Source organism: Nicrophorus vespilloides, unplaced genomic scaffold, assembly GCF_001412225.1.
Source record: "Nicrophorus vespilloides isolate i.1.1-1 unplaced genomic scaffold, Nicve_v1.0, whole genome shotgun sequence".
In the NCBI taxonomy this organism is placed as follows: Eukaryota; Metazoa; Arthropoda; class Insecta; order Coleoptera; family Silphidae; genus Nicrophorus; species Nicrophorus vespilloides.
In genome coordinates, this window is record NW_017095900.1 from 29,911 (window position 1) to 57,461 (window position 27,551).

At 29.4% G+C, this 27,551-nt stretch overlaps 1 protein-coding gene across 1 annotated transcript in view; it reads right to left on the reverse strand.

The window, feature by feature from the left end:
* Window positions 1-4,709: 4,709 nt before the first annotated feature.
* LOC108567978 overlaps window positions 4,710-27,551 on the reverse strand; it is a 74,999-nt gene continuing 52,157 nt past the window's right edge. Inside the window, exons 3-8 of the mRNA XM_017928807.1 lie at window positions 12,052-12,113; window positions 7,739-7,915; window positions 7,569-7,677; window positions 5,905-7,518; window positions 5,607-5,863; window positions 4,710-5,565 (exon numbers count right to left, since the gene is read on the reverse strand). Of these exons, the coding sequence (XP_017784296.1) occupies window positions 4,813-5,565; window positions 5,607-5,863; window positions 5,905-7,518; window positions 7,569-7,677; window positions 7,739-7,915; window positions 12,052-12,113 (2,972 nt within the window). The 3' untranslated portion in view covers window positions 4,710-4,812. The remainder of the gene's footprint in view (window positions 5,566-5,606; window positions 5,864-5,904; window positions 7,519-7,568; window positions 7,678-7,738; window positions 7,916-12,051; window positions 12,114-27,551) is intronic.

Sequence of the window (27,551 nt, forward strand, 5' to 3'; positions counted from 1 at the left end):
GCTTTACATTTATCAATATTTAATATTTTTTAGGGATTATCTATGTTACTAGAATATTTATCTATCTAAAGTGTAGATTAAATAATTAATCAATTGGCTTTGTAATTTTTAAATGGTATTTTAATGAAACGCTCTGTTGCAATGATTTAATTTCAGTTGTAGTTCATGATGGTAATGCACGTCAATATTGTACGGGAGGTCCGCTACTACCTAGGAAAACGATATGTGAACATGTATAAATTGCAAGCCAGACAAGACAAACAAACGGAACGATGTACTATGGTAGTGACTTTGTCCTCCTTTTGTTTTTTGATACCTCAATCTGATAAATATAATTATGAATTAAAGTCTCTTTTAAATAAAAATGCTTTAGATTTATCATTATTTAATATTTTTTATGGATTAGTAATTAATTTTATGTTAGTAGAATATTTATCTATCTAAAGTGTAGATTAAATAATTAATCGATTGGCTTTGTAATAATTAAATCGTATTTTAATGAAACGCTCTGTTGCAATAATTTAATTTCAGTTGTATTTAATATTTTTTAAGGATTATCTATTGATTTTATGTTACTGGAATATTTATCTAACTTAAGTGTAGATTAAATAATTAATTTATTGGCTTTGTACAAATTAAATCGTATTTTAATGAAACGCTCTATAGCAATGATTTTATTTCAGTTGTAGGTTATGATGGTTATGTCAGCTTTTTATTATACGGGAGGTCCGATACTACCTAGGAAAAAACATGTGAAGATAATACACCTCAAGTATGATTTACAAACCAAACAAGATAAACAAACAAAACCCTGATACTATGGTAGTGACTTTGTCCTCCTTTTGTTGTTAGTAATACCTCTATATGATAAATATAAGTATGAATTAAAGTCTCTTTCAAATAAAATGCTTTACATTAATCATTATTCAATATTTTTTAGGGATTTATAATTAATTTTATGTTACTGGAATATTTATCTAACTTAAGTGTAGATTAAATAATTAATCGTTTGGCTTTGTACAAATTAAATTGTATTTTAATGAAACGCTCTATTGCAATGTTTTAATTTCTCTTGTAGGTTATGATGGTAATGAAAGTTAATGTAGTACGGGAGGTCCGCTACTACCTAGGAAAAAAAAATGTAAAACCTCAAGTATGATTTACAAGCCACACAAGACAAACAAACGAAACCATGATACTATGGTAGTGACTTTGTCCTCCTTTTGTTGTTTTATACCTCAATGTAAATATAAATATGAATTAAAGTATTTTTTAAATAAAATGATTTAGATTTATCATTATTCAATATTATTTTGTATTATCCATTAATTTTATGTTACTGGAATATTTATCTATTTAAAGTGTAGATTCAATAATTAATCGTTTGGCTTTATACAAATTAAATCATATTTTAATGAAACGCTCTGTTGCAATAATTTAATTTCAGTTCAGGAACCGCATCCGACACACATATGCTCTTCGCCATTGCTGCCGAAGTGTGTGGCATGCAATTCGGAGGACCATGCGGCTTGGTCCATGAAGTGTCCAAAGAGACCCACACAACCTATTCCTGTTATCGCAAACGCTAAAATCAAACCCACAAATAAGAAAACAGCAGAAATCCCCAAAGCCATATCCAAGGATAGCAGAATCCACGGGGCGTTAACAATCCATGACTTTATTCCCAATTAATACCTTTACGAATAAAGTCAATAATCCCAAGTATTCGGACCGTGCTGCACTGGTTCAGAAGCTAAAAAAACGATTTGTGAATGACTTCCACGTGGATACCTATGAAAACTATTTGTATATTTTTATGTTCGACCAGGATAACCCAGGTCATGAGTCGCCCACATTATCTACTCAGGGCACCTCAAAATCAATTTCCTTGAATGGATAGCAGCTTCCGTATCTTATATTCCAATATAAGTTCTTTTCAGCCTAAATCCCACCTTATTAAATCCTATATAATTAAAAAAAACATTTCCTGTTCCCTGTTTTTCGAAACCATTGTTAACTCCAGTCTTCTCTCCTTCATTTTCCAAAATCCAGATCCATCTCCAGAAATCATCTGCAAATTCCATTCACTTATGTCCTCCACGGTTATTCAGAACTCCCCCAAAATCAAAATAACACCTTACAACTACTCCCTTCCATCTTTCATCCTTTGATTATTAAAAAAGAAACTACAACTCTATATATATATTTTCCCTTATTATTCTGTTGTTCATTGTATATTATTATTATTATAATACTGATATTATTTCATAATATAGTCTTTTTTTTAAATAAACTGCTTTAGATTTATCTTTTTTTTGTATTATCTATTAATTTTATGTTACTGGAATATTTAGTTATCTAAAGTGTAGATTAAATAATGAATCGATTGGCTTTGTACAAATTAAATTGTAGTTTAATGAAACGCTCTGTTGCAATAATTTAATTTCAGTTATAGTTCATGATGGTAATGCATATTAATATTGTACGGGAGGTCCGCTACTACCTAGGAAAATGATATGTGAACGTGTATAAATTGCAAGCCAGACAAGAGAAACAAACGGAACGAAGTTCTATGGTAGTGACTTTGTCTTCCTTTTGTCCTTTGGTTGTTTGATACCTCAATGACAAATAAAATTATGAATTAAAGTTTCTTTCAAATAAAATGCTTTAGATTAATCATTATTCAATATTTTTTAAGGATTGGTAATTAATTTTATGTTAGTAGAATATTTAACTATCTAAAGTGTAGATTAAATAATTAATTGATTGGCTTTGTGACAATGAAATCGTATTTTAATAAAACGCTCTGTTGCAATAATTTAATTTCAGTTATAGTTCATGATGGTAATGTATGTTAATACAGTACGGGAGGTCCGCTACTACCTAGGAAAATGATATGTGAACGTGTATAAATTGCAAGCCAGACAAGAGAAACAAACGGAACGATGTTCTATGGTAGTGACTTTGTCCTCCTTTTGTCCTTTGGTTGTTTGATACCTCAATGATAAATATAATTATGAATTAAAGTCTCTTTTAAATTTAATGCTTTAGATTTATCATTATTTAATATTTTTTATGGATTAGTAATTAATTTTATGTTAGTAGAATATTTATCTATCTAAAGTGTAGATTAAATAATTAATTGATTGGCTTTGTGATAATTAAATCGTATTTTAATGAAACGCTCTGTAGCAATAATTTAATTTCCGTTGTAGTTCATGATGGTAATGTACGTTAGTATTGTACGGGAGGGCCGCTACTACCTAGGAAAAAAAAGTGAAGATAATACACTCATGTATGATTTACAAGCCAAGCCATGTCACACAAGACAAACAAATGAAACCCTGATACTACGGTAGTGACTTTGTCCTCCTTTTGTTGTTCGACACCTCAATGTAAATATAATTATGAATTAAAGTTTCTTTCAAATAAAATGCTTTAGATTAATCATTATTCAATATTTTTTAGGGATTGGTAATTAACTTTATGTTACTGGAATATTTATCTAACTTAAGTGTAGATTAAATAATTAATCGTTTGGCTTTGTGATAATTAAATCGTATTTTAATAAAACGCTCTGTTGCAATAATTTAATTAGAGTTATAGTTCATGATGGTAATGCATGTTAATATTGTACGGGAGGTCCGCTACTACCTAGGAAAATGATATGTGAACGTGTATAAATTGCAAGCCAGACAAGAGAAACAAACGGAACGATGTTCTATGGTAGTGACTTTGTCCTCCTTTTGTCCTTTGGTTGTTTGATACCTCAATGATAAATATAATTATGAATTAAAGTCTCTTTTAAATTTAATGCTTTAGATTTATCATTATTTAATATTTTTTATGGATTAGTAATTAATTTTATGTTAGTAGAATATTTATCTATCTAAAGTGTAGATTAAATAATTAATTGATTGGCTTTGTGATAATTAAATCGTATTTTAATGAAACGCTCTGTAGCAATAATTTAATTTCCGTTGTAGTTCATGATGGTAATGTAGGTTAATATTGTACGGGAGGGCCGCTACTACCTAGGAAAAAAATGTGAAGATAATACACTCATGTATGATTTACAAGCCAGGCCATGTCACACAAGACAAACAAACGAAACCATGATACTACGGTAGTGACTTTGTCCTCCTTTTGTTGTTCGACACCTCAATGTAAATATAATTATGAATTAAAGTTTCTTTCAAATAAAATGATTTAGATTAATCATTATTCAATATTTTTTAGGGATTGTTAATTAACTTTATGTTACTGGAATATTTATCTAACTTAAGTGTAGATTAAATAATTAATCGATTGGCTTTGTACAAATTAAATCGTTGTTTAATGAAACGCTCTATAGCAATGATTTAATTTCAGTTGTATTTCATGATGTTAATGCATGTTAATATTGTACGGGAGGTTCGCTACTACCTAGGAAAATGATATGTGAACGTGTATAAATTGCAGCTAGACAAGAGAAACAAACGGAATGATGTTCTATGGTAGTGACTTTGTCCTCCTTTTATCCTTTTTGTTGTTTGATACCTCAATGATAAATATAATTATGTATATTTAATTATGTTTCCTTATTAAGGTCAGGTATCAAGTATGAAGAAGAAAAACGGTTTTACAGTTGCGATCGGTCTTTAGGAGTAGCTATACAATTATTATACACACGCCTACTGTAAACGTTTTTCTTTCTCTTCGGTTTTTTCTTTCTTAATTTTTGGGAAATGTCTTTTCTTTATTATTGTTGTTATTGGGTCAAGGGCCGAGGGCGAGTTCCGAGAAGTTAATGAACAAACAAACACACGGGAGTTACGTACACCTGGATGGCTTGGTTTTCGTGCAAATGAGTTTCTCTTGATCGAAGAATGTACCTAAATCACAAACGAACTTCATGTCCAGCAGCTGCGTCTTGGTGTAGCCTTGCGTGCAGTAATGGAACAGTCTGCAGTCTCTTGGGTCCGAGTAGAATCGGTCGATGGGTTTGTTGAAGCAATTGAACTTGAAATCTTTGCCGGATTTCGTTAACGGTGTCGTGACAAGGTAGTCTTTCGACTGCTTCGAGACAGTCGGATTGGCACTTCGGGCGAAGGACGCATCCGTCACGGAAGCTTCATCTTCTTCGCCGTTCTTGTTCCGATACGCCAGATTGGCGGTGTACGCGTTTATATTAAACTCTATCTTTTTCCTACCTAAATCTACCTTCGAATCTTCCACATTGTCCATCTTATTCTTTATCACATCCACGATTTCCTCCGTGATCGACGGCTTCCTCTTCTTGTTTCCGTAAGTCCCAAATCTGTGGTTCCTCTGGTACAATTGCCTTCGCTTAGTCGTTGTTAAACTTTCCGTAGATGTTTCTGGTATAACCTCAGTGGTAGTAGTCAAATACGTGTAAGGATTTAATGTTGTAGGTTCTTCAGTTGTTGTTATAACCGGAGTAGTAGTTTCCTCTTCCGGAGTAAAAACAGTAGTTGTAATGGTTTCAGTAACGGGTGTTGTAGTGGGATTTATCTCTGAAATACTATTCGTTGTGGTTTCAACATCCAAGATGAACTTCTGCAGCTGCACCGTGGAATAATAATATTATTAACTGTCGTATAAACATCCGGATAAGTCGTAGTCTCCACATCTTCTTTGTCGAGAGTGTTATCTACGATCGTCGTGGTCGACTCCACGGACTCAGTGCTTTCATCTTTAGGAACATCAACAGTCGATGGGAACATCGTGGTACCAACATCGATTTCTTCAGTCTGAGTCACAGGCTCAGCAGTAGTAGTCTCCTCTTCATCATAATACTCCTCGTAATCTGTAACGTTTTGCGGAGACTCCGTGGTCAAGTTAGGTTTATTAGTGGTTATACCTAAAATATGAAGAACCTCTTCATACTTTTTCGTCTCATTCACTGCTGTAGAATTGTAACCCTCGTAATTATCGTCCACGTAATCATTGAGCTTCGACACTTCCCCATCCAAAACCTGATAATTAACGTCATCAACTTTATCGTGAACCGTTTTATCATTATACTCATAATCTCCCGTCTTCGCTTCGTAATTATCATCGACGTAATCGTAAAGTTCCGTGTAATACTCAGTCGTGGTGGCTGTTTTATTTTCCGGGATTTCACATCTAAAATTTCGTAATTTTTAGTTGATTCCCCTGATGAAGTTAAATCATAATCTTCGGATACGGTAGTTCCTTCATTGTTTTCTTTAACACTATCGTTTTTCAATTCTGGAGGTTTCAATTCTTGCAAAGTTTGTGGAATGCTGTTCTTAGCCACTTCGTAGTTATATTCAGAGTTCTCGTAAAGATAATCGTCTGTTCTTGGTGTTAATTCATCGTTGATCTCGGTGATAGTATCCGGATTGATCGGGAAAGAAATCAGAGCTTTCGATGTTTTATTGTGCTCATTATACCAGTTGTACAAGAATCTGATAACTTCGATGGCGTCCTGTTCGCCGTTGATCTCTGGAAGCTTAACTTTGTGCTTCTCTTTGCTCTCTAAACTACGCTTATTCCTTCTAACTCTCAAGTAATGACGCTTTCTGCGCCCTAATTTAGGCACGTCGTGGTAGAAGGGATCCAACCCGACATCATCCTCTTTGTACTCATCGTACGAGGGTGGTGGTTGTCCGAAAAACTTTGAATCTCCGATCGTGCCTAAACTATAATTGAATTTCCTTCCGCTTGCATCGCTAACGCTGGCGCTCGCACTGATAACAATCCTAGGCGGTTGATGATGGTCCGTGAATCTCTTCGTTTCTACGTGTCTGTTAAGCGAGAACGGCGCCGGAGAACTAAAAGTTAAAGGAGATATAGTCGGTATGAGTGGTAGTGGTAGAGGTAGTTGTATCCTTGGCGGTTTATCGGTTTGGTGGTAATACGAAGGAGATGGCTTCACCGGCGAGTTGAAAGGATGGTTCCTGTAGGTCGTAGGACCCCTTTGATTATAACTCAACTTAAGAGAATCGTCAGTTGTAGTTTGATAGAGAGATCTAAACGTGCTAGATTTATAATCGTTCTTCGGGGAAGAAAAGCCTTGTAAATCGTGAGACGGTCGGAAGTTGGGATGGAATTGATATGATTCAGTTTCTGTATTGTAATAGTTCTCAGTATCTTCCTGACTATCCTCCAGCTCTTTGGGTTTTTGCGTCGTCGATATCTTCTGCGTATCAGCTTCTGTCTTGTAAACGGTCGTGTGCGTTGTAACTATAACCCGTTTGTTGGTGTCGCTGAAAGATTGCTGCTGGAACGAGATGGGTTTTGGCCTGATGCTCGGCGGTGCACCAGGATTCAAGCTAATGTTGATCTCCTCAGGATTGAAGCGGATATCTGCAGAATTTGAACCCTGGAAGTTGAGGATTTTCTCTGTAAGCGTTGTCACCGGAGGTCTATTCGTTGTGGTGATGATGAAATTGGGTCTAGTCGTCTTCGGTTTCGTGGGTCTTGGGGTGGTTGTGGTCGTCGTCGTCGAGGACTGCTTATAAATATCAGGAGGCTCAGTGTCGGGTGAATCTAAAATGCAATATCAGTCAATAAGATTCAAACGCATCGAAACTATTTACCTTCTAGTATTGGTGGCTGTGTATTACCATAAAGTTCCAAATTCAAACTATAAAATTGCTCCGATTTCGAGCAATCCACCTCGTCGATCCTTTCGCAGACACGAGTTTCCTGAAAACCAAAATATCGAAGGTTAAAAAGATGAAATTTGCTATAATCTCATTTACTTTACCTGATCGAAAACAGTTCCGTTGAGGCACAGGAATCTGATGTCCATGGGCTCATCCATTTGACCAATTGTACAAACGTGGAACATTTGGCAAGACGTCTCCAGATCGGCATAGTATCCGCCGATGACTTTACCGACGCACGTGAAATTCGTGTCTGGCAAATTATCGAAATCCAAGAACTGCAACATCGAACGCAACATTAGCCAAACTCAACTTAAATAATAAACCGCATACACTTAAAACTAAATAGGCTAAAGTAAAATTAACGACTTCCTCGACTACAGCTGGTAACGAGACATTTAGAAAGGTAAATACCAAATACTTTTCAAAGTTTTCACGTATCCAATTAAAGGAAGAAAAAAAAAATGTAACCTGAAACTCGCAAAATCAACATAATTTATTTTATTTTGAAGAAATCGCGTGCAATTAGAGCGTATCAACCTAGAGACCGAGGTTTTTGCGAAACTTTTCGATTTCTTCCTGCAATTTTCAGAATTCCTCGTGAGTTGTTGTTATTGTTGGTGAATCAAGACGAGGAGAAGGAGGAGAGGTTTCCGTTCACGGATCATCGTCTGTTACAAAACAATGAGAGTGTCATCATGGCCATACATCTAAGATGCGGTGATTCAGGCGTTACCAAACCCGAAATGAGATGCAACGCGATTTTGTGGAGGATTATCGAATCGAACATCGATTGTGCAAATTCCAGTTTGCGCAATTTCGCGCAATGAATCATTTTTTTATATATATATAAAACCGTTCGCACCATTCTTCAATGCATATCAGCTTCATCATCGTAACCTTTTTTCTTGTATTTAACATCGCAGGAAGCAGCAGGAAAAAAGCAACTGCAACATTTCTCCTTCTATTTGTGTTTTGCATATCACAAATGATTAACATCAGATAATTACCATTTGGCTGAACTCTTATCGCGCGTTTACGCAACAATTTCACTTCGTGCATTTTCTGAAATCGATCGATATTACAAATTACCGCCGATTTCATTATCTCCGCAAATGCATACACATACATGTAATGGTAAGCATTACGTAATTCGTGCAGCAAATGCGAGAACTCGTATTTCGCTCTTGTTATGCTTTCATTTTGCATCGTTCGCTTTGTTTTGAAAGTGTGAAAATATTCATTGAGCAAATGCGGAAATTTCTATCGTTCACGCAGAAAAATAAAGATTTTCTATAGGAATCAATTAATTATTCATGAAATTAAAGAGTTCTTCTACTAATTATTTATTCAAATAGTATGCAAAAACTTGTAATTAATAGAATGAAATAATTTTCAACAAGAATCAGTTGATTATTAATGAAATTACTAAGATTTTTTTAATTATTTATTTAGTAATATGAAAAATCTGAAAAAAAAAACAATAAACTAAAGTTAAACCTTTTTTTTTTGGAGAATTTCCACAAAATTATAACGAATTGATTGTTAATTAAATTACCAGCATTAATTTAATTAATTTCTTCATGTTATATTTATAAACATATAATTATTTGAATTTAATTACTTATAATAGACTTCTTCTTGTCAATTTAATACTTGTGGAATTTAATAAGTTATTTTTTTTTAAATAAAATTGACTTAAACCATTAATTTATTGAATATTTTGTTGGATTATCTTAAGTAATAATTCGAAAATTTTAATCCATGTAATTAATATTATTTAATAATTAGTTATTTGAGAATTACTAATATCTTTTCACAAACTTATAATATGTAACATACCAGATTTTACAAAATTGTTACTATTTATTAACATTCAATATACTTTTTTAAAGAAAGTTAGCTTTTATTCTGATTGATTTAATTATCTTATGAAATATTTGTTTAAAATCAAAATAATAATTACAAATTGAATCAAATATATAAAATAATCCGATAATTAAATTATCATAGAAAAATCTTTTTTTTTTTAAAGTTCATTAAAAAATTATATTTTCCCTATGATTGATTTATTTGTACATTATCATTATAAAAGGTGTCCCAAAATTAACGAAAGATTTGAAATAAATAGAAAATACAGTTTTTAGTCTTCAGATTGTGATTTTTTTTATTGAATCATACTGCACAACAGGCGCCAAATTCAAATCTTGCGTTAATTTTGGGACACCCTTTATTAGAATATAATAGTAACATCTTGTTGAATATATAATAAATGCCTTTTCATAAAATATTCAAAAAAATAAATAAAATTGAATTTCATAATTTATTAACTTACTGTAATTTTTTCAACATAATTTTATTATCCATTAATTGATTTATTTGTACATTATAAATAAATTACAATAAAATAATAACATCTTGTTACTGTGTTTTTGCATAAATTGTTCGAAAAAAGTGTAATAGTAGGATTTCATAATTAATTAAGTTTTGCTGACTTTTTCAAAATAATTTGATTATTTCATTAATTAATTCATTCGTACATTACTAATAAATAAGAACAAAATAATAACATATTGTTACTGTCATTTTGTATAAAATATTCGAACAAAGTTTAATTAATAGAATTTCATATTTAATTAACTTTTGGTGTTTTTATTCCAAATAATTACATTTTTCCATTAATTGATTTATTTGTACATTGTCAATAAATCCAAAATAATATAATAACAACTTATTAGTGTGATTTTGCATAAAATATTCCATAAAAATGTAATTAATTAAATGACATAATTAATTAAATTTTGGTGATTTTTTAAAATTATTACATTTTTCAATCAATTAATTTATTTGTGCATTATCAATTAATTGCAATAAAAGAATAACAATTTGTTACTGTGATTTTGCATAAAATATTCGAAAAAAGTTTAATTATTAAAATTTCATATTTAATTAATTTTTGGAATTTTTTCAAAATAATTTTTCATTAATTGATTTATTCGTACATTATCAATGAATTAATAAAATAAAAACAATTTGTTACTGTGATTTTGCATAAAATGTCTGAAAAAGTTTAATTAAAATAATTTCATAATTAATTATCTTTTGATGATTTTTTTTTCATAATAATTTGATTATTCCATTAATTGATTTATTTCTATATTATCAATAAATTAAAATTCAATAATAACAACTTTTGATTAATGTGATTTTGTATAAAATATTCGAAAATAATTAATAAAATTTTATAACTAATTAACTTTTTGTATTTTTTTTCAAAATAATTTCATTTTTCAATCAATTAATTTTCAACAAATTAGAATAAAATAATAACATCTTGTTATTGTAATTTTACATAAAATATTCATATTTAATTAATTAATTTATACATTATCAATAAATAACAATAAAATAGTAATATTTGATGAATATAAAAAAAGCTGTTTCATAAAATATTCGGAGAAAAAAGATGTAATTAATATGATTAACGGTGATTTTTTCATGATAATTTGGCTTTTCCATCAATTCTTCATAATTAATTAATTTAATTAATAAAATTTCTAAACTATATTTCGATAGATTTTTTAAAAAATTATTTTATTTTTTCTGGAATATTTTTTTATAATAACTTAGAATAATTAGAAGACTTTTGTTGTATTTAGTAAAATAATTTTCTTTTACTATTAACTATGAAAATTATTACTAAATTTTGTTATGAAAAAAGTATTCTAAAATTAATAGAAATAACTAATTAATGAACTTTAAACAGTTTATTTTATTGTCACTGTATGAATTATCTTATGGAATATACAATAAGTGCGTTGACATATACTAAGTCTTAAGTCATAGGTGAAGAATTTCACTTTTTTCTTGATCGCTATTTGAGAATGTCGACTGGGAAAGGCGCAACGATGAACCTTGACTCTGGTTTTTGGGTGCACGAAACCGATCATCATCGTCATCATCATCAAATGCGTTACCGACACACAAAAACAGTCACACACCCATATCTTCATCTTTGAAGAAGAATACCACATTTCGAATTTAGTATTCCAACGATTTGCATAAAACCAAACACATCACATACCCCGTGCGTTTGCAAGCTGTCCACGGATACAGCACACAAAGAAGAAAAAGAAAAAAAAAGAGAAAGATGTAGAAGCGACGAGTTAAAGGTTAGAATTACATACGCTCATGTAACCGGCGTATTTTTTTTTCGTATATTTATTTATTTATATATTTTTATTCTCTTAATGTCACTTAGTAGGATACGTTATTAATTTTTGTACGTTTGACGTCTCAATTATTATTTTGTAACCAAAGGCTTTCTATGCAAACGTTTACAATGCAATTAGAAGCGCGTTGCAAAAACTTATTTGTATGAAGAGATTTAAGAAATGAAGCTCACTGTATTTACCCCAGGCTCAAGTGACGTGACCATCAGAGTTAGTCCGAGAAAGTAGAGCGAAAGAAGAATCCCTGAAACAGATTAAAACAATTATTACAATATGATTTATTTACAAGATAGTTTAAAACAATGGGATTTTATGGATTTGCTTTAAGGTATATCAGACATTTCGATGCGATTTATGATTCGTGGAAGAGGAAGTCGAGGCAAAAAACAATTTCCTCTTCAAATGTTTGCCTGTAATTACGCTTTTTGATCGGGAATGAAAATCAGTTTGCTTTCTGTGGGAAATCTGTCTGATATTTATATGGAACGGAAATGTTCTAATCATTTTCAATACTATTTTCGGAATAAATTTTGCAACAAGTTTAAGTCAAGAAACAAATTCTAACTGAGTTATACAACAATTGATTGCATACAATGATTTTAACTTTAATTATAATTAAGTAAAAAACAAATTAGTAATTCTTAATTATTTCAAGTTAAATACATGAAAAAATAAAACGAGAAAAAGAAATGTAACTTTCTCTTAGTTTTTGATGTAGAATATGAAAATCAGTTTGAGAAAATTACTTTGTTTTTAAATGGAATTTTTTAAATATTATATTAAATTATCATTATGAATGAAAACAAATTTTCAAAAAATAACTTATTTATCTGCATTTTTATCAATGAAATCAAAGTTTCTGGAGAAAATTTTATAATTCTTTAAAATATGTTTTTCAAATTAGAAATAACTAATGAACCAATAAATTTAACATCTTTTTTTAGTAGAATTCCCCAAATTTCAAAATACATTTTTAATGATCATTAATGATAATCAACGTAAACAAAAGTGCAAATAAAAAAAAAATTGTTTAACAAACAACTTTCATACAAAAGCAAATTGGAAACGATTAAAACAATTAATTTAATCTCTTAAATGACAATTCCTTCAATTATAAAAATAAATTCTCAGACTTTATACAAAAAGTAGTTAAAAAGTAAAAATCATAAAATGTCAACAAATTTATTGCATTTTGATGATCATAATTATTAAATTTATGACTTATTTTTAATAGTCTGGTTCCATCAAATTACATAGTTTTAAAATAATAATGTAATAGTAAACATTCTATTAATAAGTTCAAAAGACTGGTGAATTATTAATACTAAAATTATTTGTTTAAATTTTTAAGTACTTTTATTTTTATTTTTTCGTATTGGATACATTTATCAATTTTTCTTTTAAATTGATTATATTTTAATTGTTCTTCATTTTGCAGTATATTTTGTTAAAATTTATTATATTTTGATAAGTTATGTAATTGTGTGTTTGCAATTAATACAGTAAATTGCATCACATTTTGAAAAGATTTTGAATCTATCATCAATAATTGTTGTATTTTTATTTAATTATTAAATTTTATGTAATCTTACTCTAGATTCTGTTAAAAGACTTCGAATTTGCTATAAATAATTGCTGTATATTTGTAAATTTATTAAATGTTAATTAGCTAACTTATGTAATTTTATTATTTTACTTTCATACATAGTTTTAAAAACTAAGTTTTGTAATTTTACTGTATTACTTTCAGACATAAATTTAAAAGTCTTCAAATCTGCTAAAAATAGTTGTAATGCATGACCAATAAAACAACAACTTTTGGGCAATATTCTACTAGATTCACGAACATAGTCTCTTTCAAGATTGACACATTCATACTCTAACATTTCGATACCTTTCTTGTAGAATGGTTCTACCTTTGGCCTCAAAATACGGCCTTCACCCTTTGCTTGAGTATAGTGGTGGATCCACTTTTCATCCATTGTTAGAAACCGCATGAAAAAAATCCTTTTTATTTCGCTTGAACAGCTCCAAACAGCGTTCGGAATCATCAACTCGTTGTTGTATTTGGTTCAATTTGACCCATTTCGAACATGCTTTCTCATGATCAACTGTTCATGCTAAATGGTGAATACATCACCTTCTGATATCTTCAAGGTATTAGCTATATCACGCAACATCAATTTACGATCGGCCAAAACCATTTTGTGGACTTTTTTTAATGTTTTCTGCAACAATTGCCCAATCTGGACATCATTTGTGTCTGTACGACCGCGTTTAAAATCATCAAACCACGTATCTACCATTTGTCTCGACGGTGAAGAGTCCCCATAACACTTTGCAAGTCATTGCTTTGCTTCAACGAAATTTTTTCCCATCAAAAAGTAATGAATTTCAGATTTTTCCATTGTTTTGATAATTCAAAAAGTAGCGTCACTAAATCAATTGTAACTTGTGAACTAAACGTCAGATTATCATGAAATTTTGACAGGCCTCGTCTGAAGATTGGTACTTCCTAAAAATCATATTATTTTTTCGATAGATGCTCTATGTATATGTTATCCTACGACCCAATTGACTGAGATGTTATTTGCCGTATTGTATAAGTTATGAAATTTTACTGTAATACTAGAAAACACACTTTTAAAAGGCCTTTCAATCTTGTATCAATTAATTACTGTATATTTTTTAAATTATTTAAATGCAAATTGTTCTTTATTTTCTGGTATTAGATAAGTTAAGTAATTTGGAACGACATTTAATATATGCGAAATGGAACGGCGGAGCGCGGTGAAAGTGTTTTCGCAAAATATAAAATTCGTTTTTCACTCAAATCCAATGGAAACTACACTACAACATATATTAATTTTAGCTTTTGCAATTACGCAACGCTCGTGTAACTGAACCCACACGTCGCAAAAATTATATAACTCTCCAGTTTATTTATAAATAATCCAAATGCATTTGGTTATATGAAAATATTAAATGCACGATTCATACCTCATTCTCATTTAAAATCTCATTGCGATATTATTGTTCTCGTTAGAAATAAATTGCTGTATAGTTAAATTTGCTGGAAACTGAATGTGATTGATCGATACAATTTGGAGTTACTTCATTCGTTGCGCAATTGCATTTGGATGAAGATTAATACAGGATTCTGCATGAAGTCGGAGGATTCCGTCCGCACGTGAAAGTGCGATGCATCGAAAGTAAACGGTGGATGTTATATAATTCATTTCTTTATTTATTTGCAGAAGACGAATCATTAGCTAAGAAAAATAGACTATTATGTAACCACGTATTATTACAGATATCTTTTATTGCATTTTATTTGTTAATTGGTTAATTAGTGTCGCCGAACCGGGAATTCTTGATTAAAATATCCCGGGAATTTTGGAACAATATACAGGGTTCGAGACTCCAAGAATTTAGAAAATGACATAAAAAATATTTAAAAATCATCATTTGTTGAATGAAACAACTTTTTTTAATTTTTCGAGTCCCGAGAATTCCCGGGAATGCTTTAAACAGTTGTCTCGTATCCCAGGAATCAAAAAAATGTCGAGACTGAACAACCTTAGTCTAAATCATCCACTCCTAATGAACAATTAATTCCTAGTAATAAAATCGCTGCTCCTTTTTCTTCTTGATGTGTTAATTAAGATTTGACCTTTTCTTTAAGTTCTGGGACTCCTCTTCTCGCAGATCGAGAGATCACGTAAGTGTTTTCAAGGTTGCGGAGGAAACCGCACCAGTTTCGTAACGGCAACAGCGATTTACATCTGTTTATAGTCGAGCATCCTTCGATTCTTCTTCTCAAATTGTAATCTTGTACTTCAAACGATGAGCCGAAGACATTCCGTAACAGCAAACAGAACATCTTTTCACAATTCACCATTCGTTCGACCCAGTTCACTAGCGCGCGCAGTTATGAAATTATTATTGAAAACATATTTTTTTTCATGCATATTTATTAGCCGTTCCATTTTCTAACACGCTCCAAATCTCCAACGATTAAGTTTTTTAATCCATATTTTCACCAATCAAACGCAATTGCAAACTGCATGCATCTCTCATAAACCAATTACACAACCAAATGCATAAAACTACAAAAGAATTACATAATATTTCGTAAAATAAATGTTAGTTTAATCAAACTCTTTTCGCAATTCCAATTTAGAATGTCATTTAAGTCCTTGCCTTTCCCAAAAAATGCTAATTAATCACTTTGTTTATAAACTAATTCCTCAATCTTAACAAAAAAAAAACATTCTTCATCATTTGTATAATTTTACATTTAGTTTTTAATAATTTATAGGTGTTATTTCTACAACTTTTCTTTAACATTTTTTTTAATATCAGCAAGTATTTAAGATTAAATTGTTTAAATTGTGAAGAAGTTTTTGTTATGCAATTTTATATTCATATGTTGTATTTTGTGCGAACAAAAAGTGAGCTTCGAGTGTAAAGCAAAATTGTTGACGCTATTTTGTTTGTTTATTTATTTGTCGATCGGCTTGAACATTACTTTTGTTTACCGCAAACTTTCTAAACTATTTCATTCCACTTGGGATCTAAATACGAAGCAAACTGCACGTAATCCCCTTTGCAAAAATGCAAACTCGCATTTTTTCCACGAACGATTTCTTCTTTATTTCTGCAGAAAATAAACATAAAGAAACATCTTGATACATTAATTAGTCGCTATTTTCAATCATTCGTTTATATTCATTGTTTGTATTAAAGTAATGAAAATAAAGAATGAAGTAAATCCACCTATAACGCGGTTTCTTATAACACGGTACTAATTAATCGCGTTGTAGGAAGATTGCCTTATTGTGGATTACTTAGCAATCAAAATATCTCAGGCGTGGGACCTTCACATCAGTCCTCCTCTTACTTAACTTAACAATAAAATATGTATTTTTAAATCACAATTTCAACAATTGTTCGTGGGCCCAAAAATAATAATCTTGTGGGCCCTAAAAACTTGTGGGTCATAAGTACCTGATAAATAAAAGGGTCCTAATTAAACTACTTTATTGACTTTTGTCAATGGATTTATATTAACTTCTCAATAAAATATGAATTTTTCAATTATTTTGCATGGACAACAAAAAAAAAATACTCGTGGGTCCTTGACAATGTGCTAATAGATAAATCGGTCCTAATTAAATTTTCGTGGGCCCCAACATCTTGTTGGTCCTAAATATTTTCATGGGCCATAGGCACTGTCCTAATATAAATAATATTAACGTAACAACAAAGTAGGTATTTGTTAAAGCTAATTCCAATAATTTATCGTGGGCCCAAAAAAAATCTTGTAGGCCCTAAACATTTTCATGGGCCATTGTCACTGTTCTAATATAAATAATATTAACTTAACAACAAAATATGTATTTTTTAATCCTAATTCCAATATTTTTTCGTGGGCCCCAAAAAAACCTAGTAGGTCCTAAACATTTTCATGGGCCATAGGCGCTGTCCTAATATAAATAATATGAACGTAACATCAAAGTATGTATTTATTAAACCTAATTCCAATAATTTTTCGTGGGCCCCAAAAAAATGTTGTAGGTCCTAAACATTTTCATGGGCCATAGACACTGTCCTAATATAAATAATATGAACGTAACAATAAAGTAAGTATTTATTAAACCTAATTCCAATAATTTTTCGTGGGCCCCAAAAAATCTTGTAGATTCTAAACATTTTCATGGGCCATAGGCACTGTACTAATATAAATAATATTAAAGTAACAACAAAGTATGTATTTATTAATCCTAATTCCAATAATTTTTCGTGGGCCCAAAATCTTGTAAACCTTGTATTATATCAAATTTAGAAACTGTGTTTTACATTTAGAAAAATCCGAATCTGTTGCTACCAAGACTAAAGACACGAAGTTCCAATTTCGTAAGAAAAAAAACTGTATACGAAATTATAGAGGAAGAGATGCACCTTAAACCATGCACACGCGCTCATTATTCTACGCCAAGAAGAATAAGAAGCTCTACGTGACAAGAGAAGACAAGACTTTTGCACTCGAGGAAAAAGAAATGAGTAGTAAACTTTCCTATAGCGCGCAGTTCGTGACTTCCAAAGATGCTACAATGTGCAGGATAATCAAAATAAAATGCGTCTAGATGTCAAGAGTGAAACTACTTTTCACAAGCCTATACGAATTACATATATAAATCAAGTAATTGCAGTAACAAAGTGAACGGAAATTTTATGGATCGGAGAAAAAAAGAATATGTTACATATCAAATTATCGCAATACTCTGAGGATAAAAATGTACATGGTTTTATGAGTTTTTGCTTCGTTTGTTTCTGTATTCAACGTATGGCTTCGATTTACGCAATGCTTAAAACTTAATTAACCAACGTTTATTGTTTGTAAATCACATTTTACATTAATTATTTCAAAATAATTTCTCTACGCTTCACAAAATTTACGATCGGAAATTGTTAACGAATTTACAATGTATAATTTCATAATTACAAGTAATCAATTGTAATTACATAATTTTAACTACATTTTTTGTATTTGTTCTAGAAAGCAAAATCTCAATAAAATTATTTAGTTTCATTTATTGTTTAGATCTATCAAATTTACATTAGAGTCTAATGATTAGACAGGAAAAAAATACTGGAAAAAAAAGCAGGAAAATCCTACTTTTATTTTGGGTTTGGAAATGCTTGAATATCCTATAAATTAGGATTCAGCAAGACTTTGGAAAATTGAAACGGTTAATTGTTATGCCAAAAAGGACGCGTCGTGTAGAATTTATAAAGCAATGAAGGAAAGTGGTCAGGAGGAACGTGAGTTGCATTTTTTTCACGGATTTCACCCATGCTCGATGTTCACTTTGTTCGTCTTTTAAAACGTGTTACTCTCACTGCCAACTCCATTTTTAAATATCCATTTGTTAATCAACATCCATAGTCAGTAGATTCTGCATCTTCACTTTATAAAGAAGCAAAACTTTTGTTTTCACTGCAATCTTCCAAATGACATCACAGAGTAGATTTAGAATTTTGAGTTATTTATTTAATGACGTTCACTTTAATAATTTGCGATTCAGGTGAACTTTATTATATTTTTTTATTATTAATTTCGTATGTAAAGGTCGGTAGACTTTAATTTTATATAACCAGTTCTTCGACATTTTTTTTAAAACCTTATTTTTAATTAATTTTATGGATGACTACTTACAAGAGAATCCACATAATATTATTGTTATTTAATGAGAAAATATCAAATTTTGAATATATTTTTAAACATAATGAAAATGTTGTCTGTGATGTAAATGAAACAAATAATTGATATTTTTGTTATTTTAGAAACATGAGCAAGTAAAAGATTAACCAAAGAGTTTTTTTTAAATATTTATTGCAAACTAAAAAGTGTAAAATTTTGAAAATATTCAATAAAAAATCATGAAAAAGTTTTCATGAAAAATTATACTTTAATTTCAATTATACAAGTATAAAATCCATTTATAATTATAATTAAAAGAGAAATTCAATGGCATATCATTTTTTTGTTTAAATTCTTTAATAAATTGTAGTTATTACTTTATCAACATTTTTTTTTATTTCTGTTTAAATATGTATTTTTATTATTAAAAATTTAGAATAAAAATGTGTAATATAAATTAAATAATCATTACACCAATAAAAACCGTAGTTTTATAAATCCGGTTGAAATTAAAGTTTGTGTATATTGTTTAAATTTCGTTATTTGTCTGATTTTTTTTTTGCAGAAATTTTACGTATTCAAGGAGAATCGTTTCCTGGTCGTTGAGATTCCCGAAAATAAAAAAAATATGCGCACATAAAACACAAAAAAAAATAGTCGCTTTTAGAAACTACAAATTGGATATTAAACGTGTCATTGTTACAAAACAATCTATTACAAGCAGATTTCTACTCGTCTAATATCCTTCTTTTTCCTTCATGCACATCGAACAAATGCACTTTTCTGAAGAATAGAACCATCTTTAATATTCTTTTAATTCGTATATTGTAAAAGCGAAAGTTAAAAAAAAAATTATAAAGATTTTCATACTTGTTCTACAACATTTTACTTGTTTCAAGTATTTAAATAACTTCAACTTCATGTTTCTACTCTCAACCTAAATTCAATTACATAATTATAAACTTGCAAATATTTATATTTAAAAAAAAGTTTGACTTAAAAACTAAAGTTAAACAAATATTAATAATTTAAAACGCCTTTTCAGTTTTATTTATTTCTATTTGTTGAATCTTGTCAAAAATTGACGTGTAAAATGTCTTTAATTCTGTTATATTGCATCATTGGCCTGTCAAATGTGAAAATAACATTTGTAATTGACGTTCTGCCAAAGTATTGTGAATGTACGTTTTACATATTTTATTTATTTCGAGTTGTAAAAGATTGTCAATGAATCTTAATTACATAATTAAGATTGTCGCAATTGTCAGTCAACAATTGACGTTTAAAATGTCTTTAATTTGTTATATTGCATCCTTGGCCTGTCAAAATGACATTTGTAATTGACGTTCTGCCAAAGTATTGTGAATGTGTTTTACATATTTTATTTATTTCGAGTTGTAAAAGATTGTCAAAATTGACGTTTAAAACGTCCATTTTCATTTATTTATTTCGAGTTGTAAAAGATTGTCAACAATTGACGTTTAAAATGTCAACATTTTAATTAAATTTATAATTGCATCCTTGGCCTGTCAAAATGACATTTGTAATTGACGTTCTGCCAAAGTATTGTGAATGTAAGTTTTACATATTTTATTTATTTCGAGTTGTAAAAGATTGTCAACAATTGACGTTTAAAATGTCAACATTTTAATTAAATTTATAATTGCATCCTTGGCCTGTCAAAATGACATTTGTAATTGACGTTCTGCCAAAGTATTGTGAATGTAAGTTTTACATATTTTATTTATTTCGAGTTGTAAAAGATTGTCAACAATTGACGTTTAAAATGTCAACATTTTAATTAAATTTATAATTGCATCCTTGGCCTGTCAAAATGACATTTGTAATTGACGTTTGTCAAATTATTTGAACTGCGTTTTACATGTTTTATTTATTTCGAGTTGTAAAAGATTGTCAACAATTGACGTTAAAATGTCAACATTTTAATTATGTTATATAATTGCATTTTTGGTCTGTCAAATATCAAAATGACATTTGTAATTGACGTTCTGTCAAAGTATTATTGAACTGCGTTTTACATGTAGATCTTTTGTGAAATGTCTTTGCAGATGCCACGCGACCTTTTGTAACAGTAATTAGAATGCGGCAACTGCCGGGTTAATACATCTTCTTGCAACGATGATGTCGACTCAATAGAAAGTACCGATGATATATCGAAACATCTCAGTTCATGTCATTCATCAAATATTTCTTATATTAATTTAATAGTATTAAAAAAAAGATAAATAAAAACATAAGTCAATGAATTATAGTTAATAAAAAGAAAAATAAATAAAAGTTCAATCACATTATTTGCAATTAGATAAATTGGATATGACGATTAATTTGATAAATTGAGTATTTCCATCTTCGCGTTAATCAGCAACAAGGTAACATTGAATAGGCTCTAATGACGTGTATAAATGAATTCTTGTATTGTGTAGAGGTAATAATAGCGTATGAAGTCATAACATTAAAGTACAAAGTACGTAACTAATCGAAAAAATTAAATAAATAGGTCATTAACAAACACTTTTTTTCATCTACTTAACTTTTGCAATTAAGCTTTGATCAGATCCATCGGATTAGAGTAATCACCATTGAAAGTACGCATGTAATACAAATGATTCCGGGTGAAACGATAATTATAATAGTTTGATTTTCTTGGGCTTAAGGTTACGAAAATTACGTGTACGTAAACGTACGTATTGGATTTTTGTCGCGATTCGTGACCTGGGCGTGGGCGATTCTGCAACAATCTCTCTAGGTCAATGGTAAAAGATATAGATAACAAACCAAAAAAAAAAAAACAGAGATTTCGAATGGTAAGTTTGAAATTAAAGGACACTAAAATATGTAACTCGTTCGTCACGATCTCGTCATTTCGATTATTGCCTATCAATTTGCTCTCGGTTCGATGCATATTATCCTTCAACTTTTGCAGGATTGATACGTTCGGTAACGGAGCGGTACGGAAGGTACGACCTTATAGGAAGAGACTGCAGCCTCTGCACATTCCTCGCAGGATTTACCATTAAGGTTAACAAAAAAAAACAACCTTAAAAACTTTCGTTTCTTCTTTTTTTGGATCGACACACCAGAAAATGCAAGTATTTAAATGCAATTAATATTTCATTTAAAAAAAAAAGTGAAAGTGATTTAAGTTTTTCAAAAAATTATAAATAAACTTTCAGTTAATTATTAATTTAAATATTCAATGAGTCAAAAAAAAATTAATACTCCTACGCAATTTATTATATATCTCCATTTAGTGACTCACTTGTTACACTTTCTCCAAATTACTCATCTCTCCACCACGTCAGATGATTCCCAATGAAGAAATGTTTAAAAAAAATACTCTCTCGTAATCCTAGATGTAATTGCCATAATATTACGTGATTGTTGCTTAACGAGTTTTTAGTAAATGTCAAAGAATTCGGCGATAATTACGTTTATTAAAAATTTCTGCTTTACTACAATGGATTATAAAAATAATCCGTCAATGACGCACGTCTATAATGGTCGATCGAAGAGGATTGGATGTGCTGCATGTGTAGAAGAGACTCGAGCGCACTTTCACTATCCATTCAATAGATATTTGCGAAAATGATCAACAGCCGAAACGGAATTTGGGTGAAGGTTAGTGCTGTTCGGACTATGCAAAAGGAATTGGTGTTAATTTCAGAAAAAAAATGATAATATTTGTTTCTTATTAATAAGATAGATATGGTTCGATTTTGGAATGTCTGAAGAAAGTCTCGGGTTTAATGAGTAAAAGTGTTTTGAGGTCGCGACCTCCGTGACTTAGGTCAGTTACTTCTCTTGTCGACTTCTTGTTATTTATATATGTATTTATTTTTTTTACTTCATTATCCTCGGATTTCCTAATCTTAACGCCGTGTATGTAATTTAAACAAGAACGGCGTTCGGGTTTCTTTCCAGATCAAGGTTGCATATTTCATATATCACCACAGGCTGTGGTTGTTGGTCCATCAACAACAAAAAAACACATTTACCAATGATTGAAAGTTGCTAATGTATACTTAGTTTTGTTTATTATATTAGAAAAAAACAATATGCAATAAGAGAAGGTAAAATAAAAAAAAAAAACATACTTATTTGCAAAACTTTAGAAACGCATCAAAGAAAAATTGTATATTCATAAATTCTCAATTATCACTTGAATTTTATGTTATGGTTTTCTTTTTTAATTCATAACAGTCTAGTTTTAGCAAAATAAGTGTCGTTTTTTCTACCGGAACAAATTTTGTCTTTTGTAGAGTTTTTGATGAAAATGTAAGGGTAATTATTTCTAGTTATGGTAAACTAAGAGTAGATTTTTGTCTATATTTAACTATATATATATTTTTTTTTGATTTAGGAACTAATTACCAATTAATAAATATACAAATGTATTAATGATGTGCATTAATAATTACATAATTAAAATTGCAATTATTTTTTTGGGTCACGTTTTTATATGAACAATGTTTTGTTTTCAGTTTCGAACTTCAATTAATTAATCTAATAATTAATTTAATATTTTTAATAATTAGTTTTATTATCAATAAAGTACAGTGAGTGATAGTTTAAATAAAAGTTCGGACAAATCGGAATACGAACACTTTTCGGAAGATTTTGAATATTCGAATTAAAACCGATTAGCGAGAGCTAACTTTAGTGATGATATTAAGCTTAAGTCGCTTCTTAATTCGGTTAACGAACAATTCGAGAAGCGAAAATTACCTTTGAATGGATTATGTTCGTTAACCGAGTACTAACTGCATATGTAATCAAAATTATCACATGAATTCATTAAATTTTAAAATCAAGAATCAAATAATTAATGTTTAATCAAGTTATTGCAGTTAACGTCACTTAACTAAATTGAAAGTAATTTATTTATAAATTAGTTCCCGTTTTCTATAATCATTATTTCTAGTTTCTTACGCAACGATTCGATTGCAGCCACATTACGTGCATTATTGTAAAATGTATTTCGTAAAATGAGGAACGATTAATCAAACTTTAATGAACATATATAATTAGTCACAATTATCACAAGACTGATATCTTTCTGCCCAAAATTTGTTTCGAAAATATCAGTAGTTTAAAAAGTTAACCGGAAGATAATATTTGAGTATTTATAAGAAAAACAATGTATAATTTAATCATTAAGTTATAAAGTGGATTCTAAACATGCGAAAAAAGAGTATTTAAATAAGGAAATCAATAAAACGCTTATTTCAACTAATCATACAAGAGAATAATGGGAATTTAAAGTTAACTGGAAGATAATTATTAATAATAATAACTATAATTATTTTATTCATAAAGTTATAAAACTGGGAGAGAAAATATCATTGAAATTAAACTATGAAGAAAACGCTTATTTATCTTACATTTCGATCAATCTCTAAAGAGTAATATAAATTAAAAGTTAACTGGAAGACAATTATTAATAACAATAACGTAATAAGTTGTAACGTGGTAAAATAGACAACGCTGCAACTACGCTCCACGGTGCAACTATGCTCCAGTTGAGAAGACATTTGATACATATTTATGTGCTCCTAGAGGACGATGTTGCTGCTGTAGAGGAGCCAAGCCAAGAAGTTGCAGTTCTAAGTAAAGCAATAAAAGGAAGTGGCGCCCTGAATCTTCCCACGTCAGGAACTCATGCCCAAGCCGGCTTTGAAGATATTGTATAATTTGTATTATCATACACAAAGTACCGTCGTGTTACAATTTGTTACATAATCTTATTTTAATGATTAAGTTGCAAAGACGGGATAGAAAATATCATTGAAATTAAACCTAGAAGAAAACGCTTATTTATCTAATCCCAAACGAATAATACAAATTGAATGTTAACTGGAAGATAATTGTTAATAACAATAACTATACTTATTTCAAGGATTAAGTTACAAAGATGGGAGGAAAGAAAAGATCATTGAAATTATAGCATGAAGAAAATGCTTAGTTACCTAACATTTCAACCAATCCCAAACAAATTATACGAATTAAAAGTTAGCTGCAAGATAATTATTAATAACAGTAACTATACTTATTTTATTAATCAAGTTGAAAAGATAGGAAAGAAACGATCGTCTAATTTAAGTCATAAAGAAAACTGTTGTTTATTTTTAATTTTGACCAATCCCGAATTTAAAATTAACCTAAAGTTAATTATTAACAACAAATAAGACAAAAATGTGCTTATTTTAATGATTAAATTGAAAATTAAGCTACTAATACACCGTTTCATTAAAAATTTGTACTAAAACAAAAAGAAACAATTCCAATTGAAAGTTAATTGGAATATAATTATTAACAACAAATAACACTGTTATTAAAAGACTTTAATACACGTTGTATTATACATTTGGACCAATCCTAAAAGAACAATTACAATTGAAAGTTAACCGGAAGATAATTTAATTAACAAATAATAACAACAACTATATTTATTTTAAAGATTAAATTGAAAGACCATCAATATTATACATTTCGACCAATCCTAAAAGAACAATTTGCATTGTTTCATCAATAGTTCAATAGTAGCAATCATTTTTTGCAGTTATTCAACAATAAAAAGAAGCTTATATTTGCTTTGTTATAAATAAAGAGTGTACAGAGTGTAAAAATTGCTATATTTATAAATTTTTGCATTTCCTTTCCATATTTGTTGCCATTCCAATTGTAATGTGTGTAATACATGCAGATATATCACGAAATAAATATAAAAACTACATAAATGCATGCCAACATTTTAATATATTCAACAATTTCCTGATTGCGCAACGAGTTTATTATCAGTTTTCACTTTCGATGTCGATCGAGATGGAAAGCCGAGTGTAAATATCGTGAAAATAAAAGGACAATTGTTGAACGCAATCCAATAAAAGCGGTGCACAAAGGCCTGATTAATACAAACAGGTTCTCGGACTCGACTGGACGAAATGAAAGTAGATGTGTGGATACACGTGAAGGCGAAAACGAATTCAGTTTTTATTTTTATTGTTGTTTCGTTTTTGCAGAGCAATTTTAGTATTGTGAATTCCGAATCATCATCCGTTTTAATTGATGCATTAATTCGGTTTTGAAAGACGTCACAAATTTCATTTGAATTCTTAAGATATTTTTTTTAGTATGTGTGCAAATCTTTGAAGTTTCGTGTTTCAATTCGAATGCAAATCAATCGGCATATGGTCAAGTAGATTGAGGTCTATATAGTAATTGACTTTCAAATCCTTGATTTAGATTTCAAAATTTTGTTATCAAAATTATTTTTACATAATAGTAGTTGCATCGAAATTAGCAATTGATGATATCATAGAATATTTCAGAATTAAACGTAACCTGAAAGATTTGTAGATTTTAATTTTTTTTAAATAATTAGTAATATCACTGAATCTTGGTTATTAGTATTAATCATATATATTTATAAAAACAATACAAAATTAACACGTTAGATAAAATTATAAAATATGTCCAAAGTTTTACTGAATTCAAATTAATTGGTTAAATCAATAAAAATCGATTTTAAATAAGTTTACATTACATATTTTTATATCAAAAGCAGCTTAATTAAATAGACATTGATTTGTAATTAGTAAGATTAAGAATTTTCTAATTACACTGTATTTCCATGCAATAATATCATTTCTCAAGTTTGAAAGCTAATTGCAAGAAAATGGTAAATAACACGAACTACAAACTTATTTCATTGGAAAAGTTATAGTTTTGACTTTAATGTAAATATTTGATAGTCTAATTGGTATATGTATTTATCGAGTAATTAAATGAAACATGAAGGTATGATAAACAAAATTCGAAAAATCGTTCTATCTTTGTCATTAAATAAGATTATGTAACTGTAATTATATGAAAAGATACGTAATAAATTCTCTATTGTAATACAAAATTAAAACGTTTGATAAAATTATCAAATATGTTCAAAGTTTTACTGAATTCAAGTTATACTCAAAATTTTTGAAATTTTAGTTTTTTCGAAATTTATTTGGTTAAATCACTAAAATTCGATTTTAAATAAGTTTATATTACATATTTTTAGATCAAAAGCAGCTTAATTAAAGAGACATTGATTTATAATTAGTAAAATTAACAATTTTCTAATTACACTGTATTTTCAAGCAATAATATGATTTCTCAAGTTTGAAAGCTAATTGCAAGAAAATGGTAAATAACACGAACTACAAACTTAGTTCTTTGGAAAGGTTATAGTTTTGACTTTAATCTAAATACTTGATGGTCTAATTGGTATGTGTAAATATCGAGTAATTAAATATCTATTCTATCTCTGAAAATGTCAATATTTTTGTATAAAAATATGTGTAATTAATGATGTTACATAATTTAAACTATTTAGTAACATCTGGTAATTAAGTTTTCTTCAATAGAGTATGAATAATTGCGGAGTAATCGAATGCATTTGATGTTAAGTAAATAATT